A 25,968-nucleotide genomic window follows, 5' to 3' on the forward strand; every position below is an offset into this window, starting at 1 on the left:
AAAATGACTTGTAATTAAAAATGAAGACTGTAAAACAAGATGTACTACACTGTTTATGTAATACATTGTAGAACTGTGTCCATGTATCAGAACACCATTAATGTGGTGTCTTTGATCATACAAGATAAGTGGTACACAGCTGTGCCTACAATGCTGCACAATCACAAAAAAAAAACACTTTGCAGAAAAACACTTACTCTAATTGGTCTATTTTTGTGTGTGCGTCTTAACACTTCATATCATTCTACCTCCAGTACTTTCGTAAACCTTTTTTTTAAAAAGTATGCAGCATCTTTAGATAGTAAATATCTTTTGTGGTTTAAATAGTACCTGACATTTGAACTAGTCTCCCTCACATGCAAATCAAGTAATTATATGCTGTTATGATAAAACCACACAGTAGACATATTTTGCAGTATATACTTTATCATGGTCCTTATAGTCAAATTATTTTGATTGAAAACACCTGTATTGAGTCATTATGATTTACGGTTTGCAAAAAGAAATATTCCACACCCAGGCACTCAATGATATTTAATCCGTTAAAATCCAGTAAAAAATGTTAAAAATATATTCTAAACTTTACCCTGATTCCTAGCCAATAAAGGGCATCCTGTATGCAGTTCTACTTGTATTATTTTATCTGTGATTTAAAAAAACATTTTAGTTTTTAGGTAAAGTCTATTATTTACTTGTAAAATACATTGTACAAAATAAATGCAATTAGGTTTAATCTTTTTCATACTGCATATTTTTTCTGGTTTTGAATAAAATGCAGCCATTAGAGTTAATGCAGTATCATGAAGGAATAGAAACTGGTGAGAAGTTAAACAACTTACCATTATGTCACCCTTCAGCAGCTGTGCTGGCTCGAGGGCAATGCATATCCTGCTCTGATTCTCCAGGCCTACATTGCTTAATTAAAAGAAAATGGGATTTTTTTTTTTAAGAATGGAATTTCAAAATATGTATGTCATTAATTAACAAAAAAGAACATAAACAAAAAAAACTTACTAGATTCCTGAAGTGTACATTGGCTGCATTCCCTGGTAGATTTTCAAAAATGGTCGACACACTACAAAAAGATAGCAAAGTTGACATTTTTTTTGCATATCTCATTACTTTGAAGAATAACCAACCTGATTTTATTTATTACATTTCCGCTACCTTCAAAAAATTGAAGTCGGTGTATACAGTCTGTTTACAGTTAATTGAGTATCTAGTCTTCAAAATCCCCCCCAAAAAGTATATTTCTATCTTTGCCTTGGGAAACACACCAGTGCTTATGTGTACTACTTTTATTAACAAGCAGCTCTAACCTCCAATACTGTCAAAACTGGGTATCCCATGAAGAACGACGTAGTGCAGAAAAAGGGGTGAAGCATTCATTTTCATAGAGCCTGTCAGAAGACCACTCAGGAACTGAACATAGCTGCATGGAAAATAAACCAAACAAATACATACATACAGTATATTAAATGCACTGGCTGTAATAAAATATATTCAGTATTTTCTGTAGACCACAGCAGAATACCTATGTTAATTGAGCCTGATTCAAAACATCGACTTGTGCACTATTCCATTATGCAAACATCTTAAGCGACTCTTACTTGACAATGGCTTTGTCACTGCCTGGTATCAATGCACAATGTCTCCTTTGACAATGTAAGAACTGTTAATACTTACAATTTCTGATGGCTCTACATTTTAGATTTGTGCAAAGAAAATGTTTGCACGACTGTTGTTAATAAAAGAAAAGGGGCGTGTGCTCTTTACCCCAGACTTTTTTTTGTGATTCAATTATCCCTTGATACCAGCACATCCAATGTTGGTAACAAATAAATAGTCAGGAGCCTAGCAACTACCACTCTGTAAAATCACACTGGAGGCACACCAATGTGAGGGATGCATGTATTGTACTAGAATCAATATTTAAAGAATGTATAATTGGAGAGTTTTCAAAAATGATTTGCAGCAATAGTAATAATTCTGGAATCAAAGGTATGGAATGAGAGGAGTACAGACATGCCCAATGTCTCAGTTATTATTGTGTACACACTGCAGGACAGCTATGCCAAGTTCCTAACTTGGGAGTCACGTTCTTTTTCTTCGTTTTATTTTTTTAGCAAATAAACAGCCCTGTGGGTTTAAGCAGGACCACAAGTATGTCGGTTTCATGACAGTGAGCAACATTGGGAAACCATGTTTCTGTTCTTGCAACATACTGGGTTAATTTAAGATTTTATTTAGGACAAAAAATAAATAAATACAGTGCGGTAATTGTTAAAAAGTTCACAGTGAAGCCAGTCTTAGTAATATATTAATAGCAATTGAATTATGTTCTACTGCAGACACTTCATGAAATGCTCAGGAAAAAATAATTCAGAATGACATTTTTTTGGGGGGGGCACAACAGTTACAACAGGTATGGACAAAGAAAGGACACTTGCTACCATTATCACAAAGTTCACAAAAAGTGTAAATGGCTGTTTGCTAGCTGCACACAAGGGCAGGGTTCTTATTGCTAAGAACTAACCTCATGTCAGATGAAATCTGTAAGAATGGAAGTCTATAAATGTAAGCTTAAAATGACAGTACTGTATATAAGCTGAGTTGTTTATAATAGCCTTCACACATCTGGTTAAAACTGCAGTTGGGCTCTGGCAATAAAATAGATTTATATCTGTACTGTTTTCCCTGATATGGCTACGCATTCCCTAGCAATGATGTTAGATAAAGGCATCTGAACACTTACCGCTTTTGTGAAGGCTGCATTAAAGTCGAAACTTTATCATCAAAAAACTTCCTCATTGCAAAGCGGTCCAATGCTTGATCAGCACTGTAAGACATAAGCCAGAATTTGTTCGGGGTACATATTATTATTATTATTATTATTATTTATTTCTTAGCAGACGCCCTTATCCAGGGCGACTTACAATCGTAAGCAAATGCATTTCAAGTATCACAGTACAAGTAATAATACAATTAAGAGCAAGATAAATACAATGACTTTGGTTCAAGCAAGTACAAGTATATGACAAAATACGATTCAATAACGAAGCAGATAACAGTGTCAGTGATAGTTACATCAGGATATGATTAAATACAAAATACTACAGATTAAACACTTGGCAGACTACAGTACTCTGAAGTACATGATTAAATGCAGTAAAATAGGGGGAAGATAAGAGCAAATAAAGCGCAAGTAAAGTGCAGTTGTGTGTACACCAAAAATAAAGCAGGTTTACATTTTCAAAAATGTTCAATACTTTTTCAATGCCTTTTTTTACAATGCAATTATAAATACAGTAGTCCAAATCAGTCTGAAAAAAAATATTACAGACTTTAAGGTGCAGTTGGACTTGAGAACTTGGATGGCATTCACCCCTTAAATCCCTTAGATATGTTGCTTTCTATATGTACTGTGTATATTTATCATAACTAAACACCACAGGGCACAACAAGTGCTTAAGCATTCAGTCTTACTAAAAAGAAAGTAGCACTCCATGAATTACATTATTGTGTAAGTTTACAAATAAAAAACAAGAAACACATTATATATATATATATATATATATATATATATATATATGTGTGTGTGTGTGTGAGTGTGTGTGTGTGTGTGTGTGTGTGTATATATATTATAATAACATATTTCAATGAAGTTTGCCTTACCTTGCAGATATATTGGTGAAATGGATGTATGAAGAGATTACAACACCAATTCTACCTTTACTGCCCTGTGAAAAAAGTCAGAGAAAAAAAATTTCTTCATTCTATTACAAATTACTTTATTTTTTATTTTATTTAACAGCCTAATGAGAGATTGATAAATAAGTCAGGGGTTTCCCAAGAAATGAGATTTAATTTGATTATTTAATTTTTGTTCACATACCACACAACTAAAGTTGTTAAGTCTCTTTCTTGGCAAACATTTTCAGCCACATTAACAAGTAAGAGTACTCAAAGTGAACAGTTGCACTGCACAGTGTGCACAATAGTTTTGTCGTTCCTACATATGAGCTAATTTATTGGTGGCACTATCTATCAAAGCATATTTACCAACAAATACATACTAATACAACTCATATTTATTCCTCACTTTGCTAAATGCTTTTAAATATTGTTTTAAGCCTCCAGTATAGTTAATAAGATAGAGTGGTCACGTGGTGAAAAAACTACTACGAAATGGAAATGCCTTTTATTTCATTTGGGATGATGACCTCGCTTTTTTGATCAGCTCAAGGACTCTTACCAACTCTCATCATTTGTTATGACATGCTTTGTAACTCATTATGTATGTATCAATCATACAATCTCAGAAACAAAAAGAAAAAAACAACAGTTCAAGCATGATAAATGAGTAACAGAAGGATATGGTGGTAATCAATGAGTAAGCTAATTGAAATGTTATTGTGAAGTAATGAATCATCTGGAAAAAATACTGCACTTATAATATAGTACAGCGGATTTCAAAACAGCAACATTCAAATACATCTGAGTCAGACCTAACGAGACCTCTCTTGCTGGATCAAAAATCATGAATCCTGCTGTATATGGGACACCATTGCATACTGTACGTCCTCCTTTACAGTAATTAGAATTGGGGCTATAGGGTATTCTGGGTCGAGTCCTAATATAGACAGTAACACAGCAGCTGTAAAATTAGGAGCAAGCACTATTGCACTTGCTTTGCTCCAAAGTTGTTTTTTTTTGGCATTCTGTATGTGTGTGTGTGTGTGTGTGTGTGTGTGTGTGTATATATATATATATACAAAACTGCAGGGTACAATTTTGAAGGAATATGAAAGAAAAGGTGTTTTAAAAAAATGTACACAAAACATTTTTTAAAAGATTAAAAAATCTTTTATTTTCAGGACGTTTCAGGCAAAAGCCCTTCTTCAGCTGTATAAAAAGAAAAGTAAACAGTGCAGTCAATATATATATATATATATAGTGTGTTAAAGTATAGGGAAGAGTTATTGAGGGAAGATATATAGGTCCCAGAATAATGTGGAGTTTGTACCCTTTAAAGGAAAGTAACTGGGAAAAGGGAAATGTAGTCTTGGGGCCCTTTTCATGAAAGTCCTGCGATTGCAATGTAGTTGCAATTAGGTTGTGATGTTGCAGAGGTCAGCGCTACGTGTGTTTCATGAAGCACTTCACAAGTTCCGTCGCTTGCGATCACTCTTTTGCGATCTGCGATGAGTGAAATCAATAATTTTAAGGCACAGTGACTGATTACATAAAAACACAATGGCAAGGTTGCAAAGGAAGGCTATTTAAAAAAAAAAAAAAGAAGAAGTTACAGTTATTGAAATGGCTGGTCGACACAAATCCGTTCTATTTGGCAAGTTTTCTGGAAGTTGTAAGTCACGAAGAAAAATATTGCATATGGTCACTGATGCAGTAAACACTGTTGGGGAGGAGCAAAACAGTAGCCGAAATAAGAAAGAATTGGATAGATATAGCAAGCAGAACGAAATGAAAAGGAAAAAGAATGGAGAATACTGCTAACCTTTTACAAAGAAATGTAACAATAAAAAATATACAGGTACCACCCTGTATACCACCCACTGACTATACTGAGTGCTGCTTATACATAAGTGTTAAAGATCTCAAGAAAAGTGACAGTCACAGAGAAAGAACACACTTTGTCACATATATATATATATATATATATATATATATATATATATATATATATATATATATATATATAGTGACAGAGTGTGTTCTTTCTATATATATATTACACATACATACATATATATATATATATATATATATATATATATATATATATATATATATATATACACAGTTGTAGTCAAAAGTTTGCATACCCCATTGGAAATTTAACATTTCTATAAATTTCTCGAAAACAAATAATTATAGGAAAAATCTTTTTGTGGATGCAGAAAAAAAAAAAGTTACAAGAAATAGATGTCTACTATTATTTATTTCAGCATTTTTTTGGCAAAACTCCAAAAATGCTAATTCAAAAGTATTCCTACCCTGAAAAGGAAAATGAAATAAATAACTAGTTGAGGAACCTTTAGCAATAATAACCTCTTTTAAATGATATTTGCCAGTGAGCTTTTGGCATGCTTATTTAGTGATTTTTGGACATTCAACGCAAAATTGTTCCAGTTCATTCAAATTCTGAGGACGTCTCTTGTGCACAGACTTCTTCAACTCATACCAAAGATTCTCAATCAGATTTAGATCGGGACTTTGACTATGCCATTCCAGAACCTTGATTTTATTCTTCTTTAACCATTCTGAAGTAGATTTTGAGGTGTGTTTTGGATCGTTGTCGTGTTGGGAGGTTCAGATGCGCGTTAAACTAAGTTTCGTAGCGGAGGGTTTCAGATGATTGGCAATATCTTTTTGTATGCAATGGAATCCATTTTACCATGTATTGGAACTAACTTTATTGTGCCATTAGAGGAAAAACAGCCCCACAGAATTCAAATGCTGTTTTGCAAACTTTAAGCGATTGTCCTTGTGATGTTTTCCTAAGAGTAGCTTTTTCCTTGGTGTGCGACCATTGAGACCTTCACCATGCAATACTCGACCTATGGTTGAAATGATCCATTTCCCAGTCCCATTTGCAGTCAATTCACTTTGAATATGTGTGGCAGTCAATCTCGGGTTGTTATTAATCTTCCTCACAATTCTTCTACTTGTTCTTGGTGAAAGAGCCTTCTTTCTTTCAGGCCGACTTACTGGTAATGACAGCAATCATCCTATGCCTCACCCTTTTATACTCTCTAAGAATGTTTACCTACAATCCAGCATGTTCTAGACTTTTCTAGAATTAGGTTCTGCATTATCATTTTGAAATTTCTAGCACCTTGTAGACAATACTATCATAGCATCAAAGGGTATGAATACTTTCGAATTAGCATTTTTGGAGTTTTGCAAAAAAATTGCTGAAATAAATAATTGTAACTTTTTCCTCATCCACAAAAGCAAAACTTCTGATACAAAAGATTTTTCCTAAAATTCTTTGTTTTCGAGAAATTTCTAGAAATTATCAATTTAATTTGGGGTATGTAAACTTTTGACTACAACTAACTTTTAAGGGTAAATCTCAGAATTTTACTAAATCACTTGTTGACGTACTGTACAGCACTTCATTTTGAGTGCTGGAAAAAATCCACCTGTGGCCTATCTCCGTGGATTATACGTCTATCAAATCAACCACAAAGACTTAATATACCTGATTGACTGTATCATAATAACTGTATCCTAGCCAACTTACTTTGTTTTGTATAGTGTATGTACTGTAAGCACAATGGGTAACTGTCTGTAGGTGCATTTGTACCAGTATATCAAATATGTCATGGCTTATTAAAAAAATAACTTTTAAAAGCTGGCAAGTGTCATAAAAATGACTTTGTATTTTTAAAATGTATATTAAATTAACATTCCTTCAGCACAAATGTAAAACAACAAACCTGTTCATGAATACTGTTTTTTCCTGAGCTTTTAACACGTGCACATTAACCTTGAACACAAACTCTGGGACACTTTACTATAATAGCTAATTATGTCTTTTCTCAGGGAGTGAATTGGTTTGACTTGTTGTCTTTTGCTGTAGAAGAACTCTTTGTTTCTTCTCTGGCCGGCCAGGTTTTCATAATTTGTAGCACTGCAAACTGATTGCAGGGACAGCAGTATACTATTGTGTATGCATACTATGCACTGTCAAACATACTCTGTTTACTACCCATACCCTGAACTAAATTACCTGTGTGAACTTTCATTTTACTGTGCTTTGCAGTTAATGCTCAGTTATACAGAGTAGTTAGTCTTGTATCATTAGTCATTGCAGACTGCAGTCACTTACTTTGCAGTGAATCACCACCACGTGGTGGGAGTCGCTGTTGAGCCAGCTCTCCATGGCCTTGCAGATGGTGCACATCTTATCAAGAGGGGGAGCATGAAGGTCAGGCCAGCCCACGTCCATGATCTAAAACAAAAGCAGACCATTTAGATTTACTGATATAGCACAGCTGTGTTCTGGTGCTACTAGTTCACAACCCATACTGTTTTAAATACAAAAGAGAGATAATTGTGACCTCTTTAGGAACCCCGCTGGTGTTTTGCTTTCCATGAAAACAAAACCCAGCTGCGGAGTTTTAATTTATTTACATTTCAGTTTGTTTTTTTTTTTTGTTTTTTTTATTATTAAACTGTTGAAACTACATACATAGCTGCATGATCTCTTGGATCATTTCAATCATTTACTATATTTGACTATAAATGTACACATTTTTCAGTCAACAGGATAGTCTGTTGTCACTTGCTTACATAGCAAGGCACATTTATAAATATATTAATTTCCATTCTTAAATAACAGTCTTACTGGTGCACTTGGTACAAGTCCTATATGTACAGTACCAAGAAAAAAAGTAATCATTTTCAAAGGACCATCCATTTCTGCCATTTATGAAACATAAAAAAGACCAACAACAGGGAAGCAATGTAATTCCAATTCTTAAAATGCAGACACATTTGACTGTCTTGAAAAGAGAAACTCTTTAAAAAAAATACTAATAAAAATATACCTTGGGGTTAAGTTTTGAGAGATCATATCTTTTTTCTGAAAGGTTGAACACCTGTGTAAAAGTAGACATAAAAACATGAATCAGCCCATTAGTCCTGTCAGCTCATCAAAGACTTGGGTGGGGAATTCTACACAACACACTTGGCACAAGACAGTGGCTTTACTTGTTCAGAAAAAAAAAAAGATTTGGGATTTCCATTTTAAATATATTGGCTGGTATTCTAAATGTATGGATTCTTATGGGTTTTTAAATCAACCGTGAGTTAACCACCAGTTTGTGTAATTACTAGGGGTTTTAATTTATTGATTAATCTTGTCTACAAGTGCGGTATCAAAAAACAGTGCACGAAAACAAAATCTTAAAAAATGGCTGAAGGTACTTCTAAAGACCTTGGCAAAAGGGCAACTGGAAGGTATACCCAATATTGCACAATATCTCAGAATAAAGAAAACTTGCAACATTTGCTCATCAGTGCTTTCTTTTCACGGCAGTACTACATATTTATCAATCGTGATACCATAAAAATATTTTCTATTTTAACAACTGGGATCTTATAGTCATATCCCTCCACTTTTTAAACCAAACTTACACCACTTGTAATTGTCTTTCAATACAATTTCATATCACTAGCAAACAGGTGTGGTTAATAGAATGATTAATCGATCTATCAATAGAAAATGTCAAGATTAAAACGCCTAGTAACTATTAAAAACAGTGACACAGCAACCACGAGATGTATTTACCTAACCATTATTGGTGTTTGTGAAACCCCAGAAGGCCTTTTAAGAAGTTTTTCTCTGTGTTGTAAAATTTGAACAGGCTTGGATGTATTTCTGAGCACATTGTATCTTTACCATGAATGCCATCCTTGATGGCACAGTATGACATACTTACCAAATAGTTGTCTGCATGTTTCGATTTAAGCATGCGTGTGACATCTTGCAAGTTATGGAGGTAGGTCTCCTCTGAACATGCAGTGGGGAAGGAAACTGCAATTATACGTTCGGTGATGTAAGTCAGATCAAGTTCACAGCCTTCCTCCATAATGTGATCCACACTTCTGTGCAGAGAAAGAAGGAAAATCACAAACAAAAAAGGGCAAAGGTGCACTGATTCCACTGATTGTTTTATAGCTATCATTAAATAATGAACTGTAAAGACCTGGCAAGGCCTTCAGCAATCAATCACATAAGACAGTGGCCTCAAGACAATTTCAAGTTCAACTTCAATCAATGCAGTTACATGCACACAATTCCAGTAGTTTTCAGAAAAAATATATATATTTCATGTGAACACATTTTATAGAAAACACTGAAATATTATTATTGGATTATTGACATACAAAATTTTTTAAGCCTTTTTAAGCAAGCAAAATATGAACTGTATGTATACTAGCATAAAAATTATATTAATAAAATCTTTGAAAAAGTATTTTGGACTATACTTACCGTGATATTTTATCGCAACTGAAAGATAAACTCTTCGAAATAGTGATTGACGTCTGAAAAGAAAAAATAGGACAGGTAAAGTGTACACATTGAATCATATCATAATTTCATAAAACATGCATGAATAACACACTTTTTTATAGAATCAATTGAAATTCATTTCAGGTGTTTTTGAAGTAGACTGCAAATGTTTATTTTATAGAACAGGCTCAAATGATGTGCTTTAATTGAATAAGTAGTCTTGTGTCCTTATCCACGTATGTATGATTTATTATGCTGTCTGAGGAATCTGGCAGGGGCTTGTTAGCTCTCATATTAAACAGAGATCTGTGACACAAAGCCTAAGCATAACACATTCTCATACCTAGCTTGACGCTAAACCAAAGACTATTGGCAAGCAAATGACAGCAGTATGTTCAAGTTTAAACCCTTTTGACAAAAACTCTACTCAAAAAGTCAGTTTTAGGACTTAAATAAATATGTTTCACAAAGCAGCAATATGTGTTACAGCACTTGTCTAAAACCACAAATTATTTGTACTTTTCATTTTCAAAGGTGCTTGATTTACTAGAAATATCGCATTTTAGTTCAATATTTGCTCATTTCATCTACAACATAATAGCAACAAGTGTCTCAGCAATAGTTTTGCATTCTGTGTTAAATATGCTTGTATCTTGTATGTTATATTCATGTGTAAATCATAGCTTACAGTAATCCTGCTGATATAAACACACAATGGCTCATTTAAAAGTGAATTTCCTAAATGATGTACTAGTGGCCTCTAGTGGTTTATGAGGTTAATTTAATTAAGTGTGGGAACACTGTAAAACTCTTGTCTCCTGTATTGATTTTTCCTTTTTTGTTGTTTGTTGTTTTTTAAAGGATCTGATACACCTTAAAGGGCCAATAGTATAGGTAAGAGACATTGAGGTCCATTCAATTGATCTGAACTGAAAAAGCTATTTTAATAATTAAAAAAATATATATATATATCTTTTTTTTTTTTTTTTTACTCACAAAAAAAACTGCAGAAGCGAAGATACACTGTTAGATTTATTAATTACATTACCAGTACTTACATACACTGCTGTTTAGATCAATAACATATCCACCATCCTTTTCAAAACGTATTTTCCTGGTAATCAAGCACATCCTCCATATACACTATGTCATTCTCTTCTGATAAAGGGTCATTAATTATCCAATTAACAGAAAAAAATGATCAGCTTTTAGAAATTGAAAAAAAAGCAAACCCCCTTTTTAACAGGCATTTTCAATTGAAAAATGCTGGTCTTTCTGGTGCTAACTTCGTTGCTGAACTCGAAACCTTTCCCTCATCTTTGTCATGCACAGTTAGCTATCATGGCTGGTCCCCTAAGTAAGCAGGTACCTCCCTAACTGGAGGTAGGATATGGATTTTTGCCAGATGAGGTGTCTAATCCAAAGGAAATAAAGAAATCAAACACTTGAGTGGGAGTTATAGCCTCCGGATATATAAACTAAAACCAGCATGCTAACTTGAAATAGTGTATGACATCATTGCAATGGATCCCAAGAAACTGCATCAATCTTACAGGAACTAAAGGGAAGTTTTCAAAAAAACGTGTTTGTAATAAACTGTAACAAAAAATATAAAAGCTAAATGTCCACCACTTCAAAACTTCAGGGGGCTAGAAGCCTGCAAGACAGCACTGAAAAAAACAGAAATGGCTGACAGCAATCAATGTCTTCTGTTGTTTAAAATCGTCACTGTGGATTTACTGTGCGGAGATCAAAAAAATTGATGGACTGTGGAAGAATAACACTACCAACTGGTGTGGGGGTGTGTATCCTGACAGTTATTTTTAAATTGTTGCCATTTACAGTGAATAGTTGCATGCAAAACTGTTACACACAAATCATTACTGTCTTTGTTTAATCAAAATGTCGTATACTGACCTGTGCTGCAGCAATATAAAAACAAAATCTGATAACATTTGCCTTTTTCAACAATTCTTCTGGTAACATGGTCTAGACCAGTGGTTGGCAATTAAATCTGACGGCGGGCACTTGCAGTACCCCTCTCCCCCACCCAAAAAATGTGTTGCAGCATGGCACAAGGCATACCGGCTCATCAATAAAAAGAAAAAAAAGCTGGTCAAGCCGGTTGAAAACAAACCAAAAAGGAAAAAAGAAGTAACAATTGTGATAGTATGTCTTTGTGACCTCCAAAGAAATATTAGTAAATAATATAGCATCTGTGTTGTAGCTATTAAGAGACAAATTAGTTTAGTTTAACATTCCAATATGTTGTAAGTGAAAAGTAACTCAAAATGACTCCTAACGATGACAGGCTTTATTGTACAGCTATAAGACAATTTCAGTGCTCGCTTTGACCTCCGTGATCTGTTTTCAATCAACTCTGATGGTGATTTCTCTTCCCATGCAAAGCAAGTGCTTCCCACAATCGACGAAGCAGCAACTAGAACTAGTAGAACTAGTAATAAATATATTTGCAGGCATCGTTGTTGCTGAAAATTGAATTCATTATCAAAGCAAACCTGGAATCATTCTGGCCTGCCTATATATGTCCAGATAACTACCACTGGCTGTTTGTGCTCTCCATGTTTGGATCTACTTACACATGCGAAGCGGCTTATTCCACAATGAATGCAATATTAAAAACAGATGCACGAAACAGGCTGACACAAGAATCTTTGGAGGACTGCCTACGTACCGGCGTCATGTCTATCACACCTGCTGTTCTAAAGCTGATCGCAGAAGGAAATTTCCTTTTTTCTCATTAAATTTGTCATAATGCAATGAAGCATTTAAAATAAAAATGTATGCTACTTTTGAATTGTGTTTTATGTTATTCTGCATTCCTGTCTATCATATGAGGATTCCAGTACCATAGCGAGGCATAAATGTATTATCACAATCAGCAAGTACTGTACTTTGGAATTGATATTGCAAAAACACTTAATTTTCTGCTTACTCGCAAGAAATATATGAAGGTCATATGGAGAATCCCCCATGACAGCCCCCTTAAGGTAATATTAAAATAAAGTTATGCTCTAGATCAGCCCTTGATACAGCCCTGCCAGGAGGCATCCAGATGACACCTGTCCAAGGGCCGGATTTGGCCTGCAGGCCGCCATTTGCCAACCACTGGTCTAGACTCTAGCAGGTCTTTAATAACCCCACCGCCTAGGATTTCAGTATTTGCATGTTAAACAAACACCCCCACTGTCACAGATTAAGCAACAACCTCAGTAAATGTTAATGTTTCCTTTAATACTGTTTAGTGTAATACCACACCAAACACATGTGTTGTTTTCAATTGGTCTGGCTTAGCAACAAGTAGCCTAATTTCCTGCTTATTTATTCAACAAATGTCATTTCTTTTTGTAGGTGAGACATATACTGGGGTCCCAGCATGAAGAATTACAAAATGTTAGTGTGCATCCTGGATCATTTTTGTTATCCATTTCTAATATAAGAAGAGGTATCATATTTTATGAAAGTCTGGTATGATTTTTATTTTTATTTTTTTATATAGCTTCAATATAGCAATATACAAACATTAACACTTGCAGTAACAGGCAAACAAATAGAGTCTACATACATGATATAATCCTTTTAATATTACCTTTAATAGTAGAAAAAAAGTTAAAAAATGCATATAGAATATAAATAAGTAAGATTAATCTCAGTTGCATAATTATTCAACCTCTTTGCTACTGCAGCCCTAAATCAGCTCAGGTGCAAATGATTTGTTTGAAAGGTCGCAAAATTATTGAAATGGTTTCAGCCTGTGTGTACTCAAAGTGGTTTAACTTGTAGATAATTTCCCTCAGGTATATAAAGACTTTCAAGCTGCAACTCACATAGTGATCCAACAAAGCAACCATGAAGACCAAGGAGCTTTTGAAACAAGCCACGGATAAAGTGATAGAGGCACAGAGCAGGAGAAGGGTACAAGAAAATTTCAAAGGTGCTGATTATATCCCTCTCAGCACAGTGAAGTCCATCATTAAGAAGTGGAAGATGCATCATACCACCCAGACACTACCCAGATCAGGTCGCCCTCCCAAACTGAGCAGCCGGGCAAGCAGGAAACTGGTTCGGGATGTCACTCTGAAGCCAACAATGACCTTGAGAGACCTGCAGAGTTCTGTGTCTGAGATGGGAGTCAGTGTTCACACATCAACAATAAGCCAGTCCCTACATAAAGTTGGCCTGTATGGATAGGTGGCAAGAAAGAAACCATTACTCAAAAAGCCTCATCTTAAAGCACGTATGGAATTTGCGAAAAAGCATGTAGATGATGCTGCAGACATGTGGAAAAAGGTTTTGTGGTCAAAGGAGACAAAAATTGAACTAAATTCCAAGCGTTATGTCTGGCGCAAGCCCAACACTGCACATCACCCGGTCAACACCATCCCAACTCTCAAGCATGGTGGTGACAGCATCATGTTATGGGGATGCTTCTCTTCAGCAGGGACTTGGAAGCTTGTCAGGATAGAGGGGAGAACCTGTTTGTGTCAGCCAAGACTCTGAAACTGGGGAGGAAATTCACATTGCTGCAAAAGGTGCTTCTACCAAGTACTGATTTAAGGGGCTGAATACTTATGCAACCAGTAAATTTCATTTTGTACATTTTCTTTGCAAGTTTTGCTGGCATTTAACCTCCTCCTCATAAAACGGTGTTCAGTTTAACCGCTACAGCTTTGAATAAAAAAAAAGTTTGTTTGAAAAACTGTGCACACATTATTTGTAATTCAACAAAATGTGACATTATTGGTAGGGGGTGAATACTTCTGCAAACCACTGTGTGTGTATATATATATATATATATATATATATATATATATATATATATATATTCAGGAGAATTGACAACTGCTATTGCTTTTAAAGAGATAAGGTGAAGACAATGCTTACCGTCCTGGCTACATGACGTAAGAATGAATCTCTATTATCTGGCTACGAAGAAAAAAAGAATAAAAAAAGTTAACATTGTCAATGTAATTAACATCAATGTATAATTTATAAATTAATATGTATTGTCTAGGAGAAAACTGAAAGAAATGACGTCTGCTACAAGGTTAATATGTATCACAAAAACAAAGACTGTCAGATATGCAACAGAAAGTGGTGTATTAAAGTGTATTAAAAATCTTAATACCATCACCACTGGAATAATTTAAAACAACTCTTCAATCAACTAAATACTAACAGCAAAAGTAAGCTTATTAAGTGTATTTTTTTCTGTTATAATTATATATACAACTTCAGGGAGAAGTTATTAAAACAGTCTGTAAAGACTGATATGCTACAAAGACAAAAGTGCTCTCCTCACCTTATGATAGTAGTATATATACCTGTATATTAGAAAATATGGTTTGTACTGTACAACTATGGCCAAACATTTTGCATCACCTAGAATTTTAGGATTGAGGCATAATTAAAAATATATATATAAATATGTGAACATAATTTAGATATTTTATTTAACATCATGTAATCAAAGAAACTACAAAATGACATTGCAAAAGTCTACCGGAAGACAAAATAGTAGTACAGTATTTAATGTTAGATTTCAAAATGTCAAATTTTTCTATTTTTGTCAGTTTTTCATTAAGTATATGGAAAGCTACAAAATGGTATGTAATTCAATATGTTAACGTAACATTATTCAGCACGTTTCATAAATGAGTTAATTCTATAGGGTGATGCAAAACTTTTGGCTATAGCTGTACACCAAGAGCGGAACACAAGAGCACTTCTATAACACAATTTCAAATTTTCCACTACACCAAAAGCAAATGTTTCAAATGAACGAGGAAAAGAACAAGCTATCTGCCTGTAAATAAAAAGGCAGTTCTCAGTGTTCCCCTGCTTCCTTTCAATATGTTAATTCTTTAAACATGTATGGTGAGCAATCAAATGTCAAGAAACCATGATCAAACATGTTTACAAAGTACAGCAAAATAATCGTTCAAAGCACTTCAAACTCACCATATATTTGGAGCTTGTACACTTAAACCTATGGACATCCAAGCACCCATGTGTTTTCAGCAGCAGTGCAAACAGAAACTTAATGTGTTGCCCTTTAAGTAAACCATCAACCCTTTGGTATCAACAACATAATGTAGCTAGCTTCAGACAGCAGGGACATGAGAATCCTGAAGGATCAAGAAGTGGCAGTGTGTAACCCTACAATGCAAGTTCCAAATCCATAACCCTCACCACTACCCCTTGTCAGGTATACTGGGTCAATGAAGGCAGATTAACAGTGCTCTTGGGAAAGCTAACCTTAAAACAGCCTGACCCAGACTAGAGATCTATTTACACAGCAGCAGTTCTCCCACAGGCATGGCTAGCCTCTGGTCCTGCTGACAGTAGGTAAACACTCACCCTCCTAGGGAAACAACAGGATGGGGGTGGACCAAGTTTTTTTGCGCCCTGGTTCCCCTTCACAAGCATCTTGTTAAACTAGCGACTACATTAAAAAGCAAGGTCTGGTACATTTAGGATTTATTTTATAGATTTCTTTTTTTTTTTTAAATAGATCAAAATTAGTTGAATGTGCAAAACTGGAATCTTGGCTTTTGATCTTAACAGAGGTTGTGGAAAATGGAAATCAGAGTTATGGAGAAAGCAAAACATAGGTAATTTTATTGCTACTGAATAAGTAGTGGGCTAGGTGTATAACTTTAGCTGTATTAACTAAGGAAACCATCTCAAGCACAAATACAATTCACACTTTTTAAGTGTTTGTGCTCAGTGATTAAGACATGTACATCCTACTCTAAAAGTGTGCTGAAAGTACAGATTAAATTTTCCTTTTCAGAGCAACATTTACATTATTTGTAGGGCGTCTGATTTTCAGGTTTTATCCGATTTAACCCGATTTCTCCACCCTCACCTGAATGTTTTTTTCCTGCATTCGGGTTAAACCTGAAAACTTCCCGAATAGGCACATACTGTATATGAATAAACTCATGTGCAGTTTTCTGTGATTCAAATGCAACAGAGCAGAACTGGTGCCGATGACTGTAAGCTGATTTACCTATTAGAAAAATGTGGCTTCTTAGTGTAATATATATATATATATATATATATATATATATATATATATATATATTTAGGTTTTTCAAAATTACAGCAATATAATTTTAAGGTTTTTGCTTTTTTTGCACACTTTTCTTCCCAATTATTTGTGTTATGAATGTGTGTTTAAGCCAAGAGCATTTAGATGTAACAGACGATCGTTTCTCTTTGTAAAACAGCGTGGAGTAAAGTTGTTTAGTTTTCCTGTATGTTCTGTGTGCAATTATACTTGCAACTAGACTACAAAATAAAACTTGATTGGAAAGGAGAAATGCCTCCATATACAGTATGTGTGTGAGAGAGACAGAAAGAGAGAGGGGAGAGAGATAGATTTCGTCAAAAGGTTGCATGCCCCATTGTGTGGATTTAAACTGTTGACGACAACTTTGTTGTCAACACTTTGTGCTTAAGCATTTGTTTATTTCTTTCTAAATAAAACCTGATTTCTAAATGAATATTTATTCTTTCTTGATTATATATAAAAAAAAAAGCCACCCGATTTTTTCACTACATAATTTTATCCGATTTTTTAAAAAAGTATTCACCCAAATTTGGAAAAAAATTTCACTCGAAAATCAGACGCGGACATTATTTGGTTCTCAAGATATGTAAACTGTGGCTAGAGATTTAGCCGATGCATGTGTTCAAATGTATATAGACATTAGAACATTACTGGGTAGACCTAAAATCCATTACACATTTTATATTTTCTTAGATATCTCTTATCAGTAACACATTTCTTTCCGCAAATACTTTGTTTCTCCTGCATTCCATCTCGTGAAACAATCAGGAAATGGTAATATTAAAATAAAGATTTATTGATAACATAGAAGATATTTGTGCTAATTAGTACAGCGGTTACCCTCAAGTAAACAAAAAGCCTTTTTAGAGCATTAACCCATACCCAGCCTGTCTAAGAAAGTCAAATATCTCAACAAAGGCTCACACTTTGTAATTAAAATACAGACAAAGATCTCTCAGCTTGATCCAAGGTCAGAAAACAGCGAATTACCATATAGCCAAAGACATTCTACTGAGCGCAACTTTGAGAAAACATATCTTTACTAATTACTGTAAACAAGCAAACAAACAATGTTCTCACCTTTTTGTATATTTAAATTTGGATTAATTCCACATTGAGATTGTTTTATTTATTTTTTGCTTGCTTCGTAAAAAGCAATCCAGCAAATATTTAATCCCTTCAGTAATTCCTATGCTAACAGCTTTTGTTCTTTCAGGAATTTAGACTTTAACCTTGCTAAGATCACCTGATCAAATGGAATGTGAAAGTAACCTCCCGCTTATCCTACCTCCAGTTACTAACTTAAGCAAAAGTCACCATAGAAACAGCCATTGGAAAGTACAAATATCTGCGGGAGACGTGAACATTAAAAATTGGTTAAGGGTGGTGATGCAATTAAACAAAGACCTCTTACATTCTTTGCATACAAAAGAATGTTACCAATGGGGTGTAAATATATATATATATATATATATATATATATATATATATACCACGCCTGGGGTGGTGATAAGGCTCGAGATGTCAGCTAAAGTATATATATACACCCCATTGGGAACATTATTTTGTACGCAAAGAATGTAAGAGGTCTTTGCTTAATTATATATATATATATATATATATATATATATATATATATATATATATATATATATATACACATATATACACATATCCATATACATTCTTGGTAGCACATGCTGTATTGAGGTGACATGTGATATCCACTTTTCAAATGCGCAGGTTTCTGTGTGTCATGTAGCCCTGTTCTCGTCAGCCTATTAAATAAGTCTTCTCGGGAGAAACCACAGTATAGAGTCAACAATAGACTGAATTTCATTACTTCAGTTCACTTCCACTGTTGATAGACAAACCAGTTGTATAATTGTTCAATCATACCAATGCATGCTCATGTGCCAAGAAGTGACATTTAGTGGTAGCAGCTGTTGGACTCACACTTTTTTCAGCAACTGTCAGTATGGTATGTGAGTCTCATAGCAGGAAAAACACTAACATTTGGCCCTAAATACTAAAGAAAAATACCAAATAGGTCAAATTGTTGACGACTTGATAACTCCTTTATGTTGTTTGCATCACGTTAGTGCGATTTGTGCTTTAACCTATGGATTGCTAGGAAGTAATTTTTCCACCACAATCACTGCAATTATTACTAAATTCTGTTATCAGTCATGAAAGAACATCACAAACAATAGATACATAGCATATTACTTAAATGAATGCTACTATCATTATTCCCAGTCAATTGTCATATAACTGAAGGCTTCGGTCATGGGTCTTCTTGGACAAACAAAGTTTTTTCTTACACTGTGCTGAAATTCAAGGGGGCGGAGGTACACATTGAGCCAGTATGTGAGCTATTTTGAATGCACAAATACTGGATGAGGAGACTATTTTAGCATTAGGAAGTCTTTACCCTCAGTAATGTCAAGGGCTTGCAATTCGGGAGTTTCAAAGGAACTAAGTCTTCTCTACCTCCATTCACCAATAATGTATTTAGTTTTGCCAGTCCTAACAGCACAGAAGGTTTTACATCGTCTCAAGCACTTCTTTCATTGTTGGGGTCATCTTTACTGCGGCTTTGTTCATGTACTTTCTACCAAAATATACACAGTACTGTATTTATCAATTTGTGTTGAGTGATGCTAAGCAAAATAAAAGTTTAAATAAAATGCTTAACCTCTATCAAAGCTCAGGACAGTCAAGTTACTGGATTTGATTGTAAAGTATATTGGTTATCCTGTTTTTGATCCAGGCTACTACTACATGTATATACTGTAGAAGTAAACAAATGAGTTATCATCTACAATATATATCTTGTTATTGGTCATACTTCTGAAATAAAAAATGTATATACTACTCAACTGTTAGCGGTTAGTTGGAAGTAAAATGAGGGCAAAGATAAGATTGGCAAACTTCACAGAAGTTTTCTGTGCTGCTAATGCATTTTGCAAAAAGTTTCAACTCTTCTCAAAACCATCCTTTATTTCTGAGTTGATCAATGTATAGCAGTGTGTGTCCCAGATTGTAGTAATAACTTTTCTTGTTTGCAACCAATCAAAAGTCTACTTAAAAGCTTTAACGGGTGTCACGTGTACTTTTCTTCTTAACGCCGCTGCGAGTAATCCAACATTTCTTAGGGATTACTTGCCACAGTAGTTCATAGGTTAATCTTTATTGCCAGGTAACATAACAGTAATACATAATTTGCTTAGTGTTTCATTTTGTTTAATTTTCAAATACTGTACTTCACTACTGACACATCATCTTTATACAATTGTATTGTTTATGTATGATACGATTGTAAGTCGCCCTGGATAAGGGCGTCTGCTAAGAAATAAATAATAATAATAATAATAAGTAGATTTTAAACAGAAAACAAAACCCTGCTACCACATGTTGAATGTCCACTAATCTTAGAACTCAAAATAGTTTTCATTTAATTGATTTCAGATGATTTCCGAACAGAAATGTCCCTGTGGGTATTTTACATCATATTAAGCATGGAGATAAGCAGTATCTGCTGTTAGACATCTTTAGATTTAATTATTTTTCTAAATCAGTCTGGGATTTGTTTAAAACAAAACTGGGTACAAGCCTAAACACAAAAGGGCATTTCTACATTGTACAAAACAGTAACAACTGGATAGACTAAGTCTTTGCAATGTAATTTGAGTTACGCCATGGGAAGTAAATCACCAGGTAGTAGCCGTTTCAGAAAAAAAAGATACTTGGTTAGCTTTGCATAGTCTTCCTCAGCATCATCCAGTTAAAGCTTCTTATGCTTAGGAGTAGTATTCATACGTAAATTCCCTAGAGACAGATTTTTAATAGGGGTTCTCCATATGTATTTTTCAGCCCCCTAGCGATATATACACGCTAACATGTACATCTGGAAAACTATTTCATTCCTACAGTCCGCCACTATCCAGCACAATCCTCTTCTTATAAGAAAGAAGTTCAGTCTTCATTCTGATAGACCAATTCTGATAGAGGATCCATTTTTCAATAGCCATTCTTATAAATCATCAGCATAGATTTTCACATCTTTGCATATTCGAACAACTGGTCTATTATAACTTGAGGAATCTGTAAATGAGCAATTGTAGTTCTAATTCCTGCTGCCTAAGCAAAAATCTGAAGGTAAATTAACCACAAAATATGCATTTAGCTTCAGTTGGGCATGTGTGGCGGAGTGTCCTGCCCCTATATTATTATTTGTATTTTTGTTTGCGGCACGGATAAAAGCGCCGCGTCTTTTGTTATTTGTTATTTATAATTTAAAAACCCCATGAGGATGCATGGCTAATCAGCTACTGATTATTTAACTAGCTGACAGTCACACATCCTTACCAAACGCGTGCAGACTGTGGCCTGGGGGTAATAAGATAATTAACAGCTAGTTAACCCCTCGGCCAGAGTATAAGAACCTGCAGCTGTCTGTGCTGCGGGGTTGTTGAGTGTAGAGAGGAGAGTATGGGAGAGCGGAGAGAGAGAGAGGAGAATATAACGAACAATTGCTATATAAATAAGATATAAGTGTTTCTGTTTATTCGTTTGGCCCTCGTGCCCTTTGGTTTCTGTTTTGTTGTTTGTTTAAATCTTTTGTTTTTTTTATTTGGTTAATAAATCAGCTGAACGCCGTTGCGTTCAGTTTCACCCGTCCATCCATTGTTTTGGTTCAGTTAATTTCTGGTCCGTGACGTCACCACACCTCACCACTGCAAGCCATCCTGCCACAGCATGTTATCAATACAACTTTAACAATGTATCTACTTTAAACCATTCCAATGTGTATGCAGCACTTCATTATTAAAGGTCACTGCCCTTCAGCCCTGAAACTCCTGCAAAACCTGCATTGTCCACTTTTTCAGTAAGTGCAATATATTATTATATATAATTTATTGTTACACAAAACAAATACCCATTATGTGACTGACTTGAAGAGAACAGATTCAGTCACAATGACTTCTAACAAAGCACATGCATAAGAGACAAAAAGCAAGCTTACCAGTTCATAGTTGACCGGTGGCAAACAGGGAGTTACCACCTGAAACAAAACAAAAGCATGTTAGAATCCCAAAGGTTATCGTTAAGGAAGTGTATTAAAAGGTTCTTGAAAATACTTTTTGTGGGAAAAAAATAGCTTGATTATACTAAGCGGGAAAAGCCTTGTTATGTAAATTATTAACTAGCATGCAGTGCTCCAATTTCCTGATTAAATTGTTTATGTGATACTGAGCATGAGCAAATACACGTTTTCCCCGGAACCTTTTCTAACTGATAGAAAATTGATTTACCTCCTCCTGCCCTAACTAAGGAACACACATATAGTTTAGGGAATTGTAATTTGAATATTTTTTACATGTTGCATACAAAACACATACTAACTTTGTGAGCAAATGAACTCTTTTCACAAGTAAAAGTAGGCACAATTAACTGTGAAATATAAAAAAAACGGTGTCATTTCTACCAGAACAAAGAACTAGGGCCCTCTGCTGTTCACCAGCAAAAAGTGCATCTTAATGCAACCCACTGTTTCCTTAAGGTTTGTTTAACATGTTATTGTTAGTAAAAAACTGAATTTTTCCCCCAAAATAAGGTTACTCTAAAGTCATAGCAACCCAAAAAAGAATCACACGCTTATCAAATCACTTTTATAGGGGCTGCAGTACAACAAAAACTCCAATCTAATCAAAATCCTAACGGTTGTATCTGTATTACATCAGCAATAAAAATAGAAACATTAAAAAACATAAGCTTTGTAGCAATAATGGCAAAAATAACAAACATAAAACCACACCGTTACTTTTTACACACAGTAGATATTGAGAGGAGGCTTGTGTACAGAGAAAATACAAACACTAAGAGGAGATCAATCTCAATCAGCTATGAAAATAGGCTTTTTTGTTTTCATTTCAATATGCTAGTCTACACCTCAAGGATGCAGGCCTGTCATTTGTAAACCCTCCTGTACCTTGTAATGACAGGTAATGACAGGCTGTCTCCCTTCCAACTACATTGTTTACACCAAGTCAGGTTAGAGATTTGACCTTCGTCCAAACCACAATAGAAAGTGTGGAGCAGATCTTTTGCAAAACAGCCTTCGGAAAAAAACAATCTCAACATTAAACAAACAGAATCCTAACCACTTCTTAGGTTGAAAGAAGAAAAACTTATTCAGATACTAATTCTCATTACTTCATATGTAATTCTAGCTTAATGCTTCCATAACAACTGATTAGCAAAGAGCACCTTTTAAAAGAACAGCTGGTGCTTAACAGACCCCAAAACACATCCTTTTTGGCTGCTTTGTAGAACTACTGTCAGTCGTGCTAAAGATTCGAGTGTCATTATGTATGACAGTGAGTTATCTAAGAAATATTTTAAATAAAAGGCTATGTGTTACAATAAAATGGTGGCGTAGAGCAGGGGTTGAAACTGTACCCATTCTGTCTGGCGTTTTCAGCTCAAGTACCCCTTTACAATTTTCACTCAACTGAATGGTACCACAGTTGCAATAAAAGGCAGAATATTCTGATTAACACATTTCTTTTTTTCCTGTTTATTTAATATATAAATTTATGTCACAACAGTTTGCTGGTTTAGGACAGAATATAAAACAGTAGGCTTTATTCTTTTAATTACAAAGTTCAACCTGTAACCTTTTCAGACCAGATTCATCTGCAATTTGTTGGGATGAAGACTCACTTAATGTACCGCTACAAGAGTTGTGTTATTCTTTTGAATCAGGTTTAGAAATGTATATTTAAGAGCTATACAAGTTTAGCAAGTGTTTTGCTTTGTGGTTCTAGCATGGAGTTGTAAAACAACAAAATAATGCAATGGCTTATATAGTAAAATAAGCAGGGGTGTAGTGCTGGTGGGTCACGGGGGAGTGCTGCCCCCCCACTTCTCTTGGCAGGGAGAGCACCGCTTTCATACTTCACATGTAGAATATTGAACTGTTTTGCTCCTATTAATATATGGAGCTATACATGTGAATAACCCATACAAATAAGCAAAGAATACAATAACCGTAAGAAACCCTTGAGAGATAAATGATGAAAAAAGTTTGAATATAGCGTCCCTGGTCTGGAACAACAGGTGTGAATAAGAAGGGAACCTGTATTAACGCTTTACAATTAGATGTAATAATTGGGACAGTTCTTATTTTAGACCCATATGTAAGAAATAATTTAGATAACATAAGCTAAACATGTATTTAAAAGATAAAACTCAATCACAACAAACAAATAAAGGGTACCTGTGGCCTTAAACATCTTATTTTGCAAACGGATGCACTTCTGTTTCAAAACCTCAGTCTCATTCACTCTTAAGCGGCTGCAATAGGACAGTGAGACGAGTTGATTCTGGACCAAACCATTCAATATATGAAAAGGGGGAGTGAGGGAGTGTTGCACATAGGATTAATAATAATATGACGGCGTTTTAATCATGTGTGTATTAGTGTATGAAACTGGTTGTGAAAATATGTACAGTGTTTGTTTATTTATTTATCTTTAATATAAATAGCTGTAAGTCTAGTTGCTTTACAATAATACCTCAATACCTGATTGAATTTGTAATCAATTGGAACACTTGTTAGCCCTTTCAAATACCGTACCTACTAGTGATAAACTGCGGTTCTGTTGAGTTTATGGGGAAACAGGGACTGCAGGAGGCGTGGTAGGGTTGAGAGAGCGGGGGGGGTAGATAATAGCGACCCCTCACTTATAGATATAGCACTACACCACTGAAAATAAGGGATTACACAACAACACACAAGGAAGTCTAAGGTCAAGAGACTTGACCGGATCGTAGCACATGAAAACACTGAAAACACATGAAAACACCAAGCTGAGAGAAAACCAATAATAAAAGTAAATGTAGGTTGAACACTGATTACATTTGGCACTGAAGATTTAAACTTCAGAAATTAGGTTTAAAGTTGAACATTTTTATTACAATAAAATTATGAAGAGACACAAAATCAAATACTTTCTACATGAACTAGCAGTTTTATACAACTTATTGTAGCCAGCTATATAATTAATACATTTTTGTAACTATTATGTTTTTTTGTCTTTTTTTATGCTATACATAACACATTGTATTTTTCTAATGGTACATAACATTTAAAAACAAAAATACAGTTTTGAAAACAGCCACAGAAGAAGAAATAAAAATCTATGTGATGAACTGGCTTCGGTACTCCAAGGACAGGAATGGTGGGAGACAGCAGCGTGCTGATGCCAGACAAAATGCGGAAGGGGATTTTTAGGTGTTTTTTTTAAAATTAATTGTTATAGTTGAGCAGTTTATAGTTAGTTGTTTTACCCAGCAATGAAGATCTTGTTTAGTTTTATTTTTGATTTTATTGTTTCTTAACGTTAAAATGTTTGTAAAAATGTGTCTGAAAATAAATAAATATTTTAACCAGTAAATGGCGTGTTTGTTATATAAACAGTCATTTTAGAGTTGTTTAAGCATTGGTATATTTTATGATATGATAACCCATCACTCTTATGTGCAATGTATGTGCAATTTAGTGCTTTAGCCCTAGATAATACAGTGGCTCTCAAAAGTATTCACCCCCCTGGACTTTTCCACATTTTATTGTGTTACAACATAGAATCAAAATGGATTTAATTAGGAGTTTTTGCCACTGATCAACACAAAAAAAGTCTACAATCTCAAAGTGAAAAATAAAATCTACAAATTGTTCTAAATTAATAACAAATATAAAACAGAAAATAATTGATTGCATAAGTATTCACCCCCTTTGCTATGACACACCTAA

The 25,968-nt window shown here is 34.6% G+C and overlaps 1 protein-coding gene across 7 annotated transcripts in view; it reads right to left on the bottom strand.

The window, feature by feature from the left end:
- LOC117400218 (tensin-3-like) overlaps positions 1 to 25,968 on the bottom strand; it is a 185,953-nt gene that overhangs the window by 63,671 nt on the left and 96,314 nt on the right. For 4 of the 7 annotated variants that reach the window (XM_033999805.3, XM_033999810.3, XM_059022546.1 and 1 more), the window contains exons 4-14: positions 22,177 to 22,215; positions 14,954 to 14,995; positions 10,028 to 10,080; positions 9,474 to 9,639; positions 8,580 to 8,630; positions 7,859 to 7,981; positions 3,676 to 3,740; positions 2,756 to 2,839; positions 1,320 to 1,432; positions 1,015 to 1,075; positions 840 to 915 (exon numbers count right to left, since the gene is read on the bottom strand). In XM_033999805.3, the coding sequence (XP_033855696.3) occupies positions 840 to 915; positions 1,015 to 1,075; positions 1,320 to 1,432; positions 2,756 to 2,839; positions 3,676 to 3,740; positions 7,859 to 7,981; positions 8,580 to 8,630; positions 9,474 to 9,639; positions 10,028 to 10,080; positions 14,954 to 14,995; positions 22,177 to 22,215 (873 nt within the window). Of the gene's footprint in view, positions 1 to 839; positions 916 to 1,014; positions 1,076 to 1,319; positions 1,433 to 2,755; positions 2,840 to 3,675; positions 3,741 to 7,858; positions 7,982 to 8,579; positions 8,631 to 9,473; positions 9,640 to 10,027; positions 10,081 to 14,953; positions 14,996 to 16,030; positions 16,155 to 18,227; positions 18,364 to 22,176; positions 22,216 to 25,968 lie in introns of those variants that run through there. The other 3 variants (XM_033999812.3, XM_059022547.1, XM_059022543.1) reach the window with 3 other exon arrangements.

This window comes from Acipenser ruthenus, chromosome 4 (genome assembly GCF_902713425.1).
Source record: "Acipenser ruthenus chromosome 4, fAciRut3.2 maternal haplotype, whole genome shotgun sequence".
NCBI classification, from domain to species: Eukaryota; Metazoa; Chordata; class Actinopteri; order Acipenseriformes; family Acipenseridae; genus Acipenser; species Acipenser ruthenus.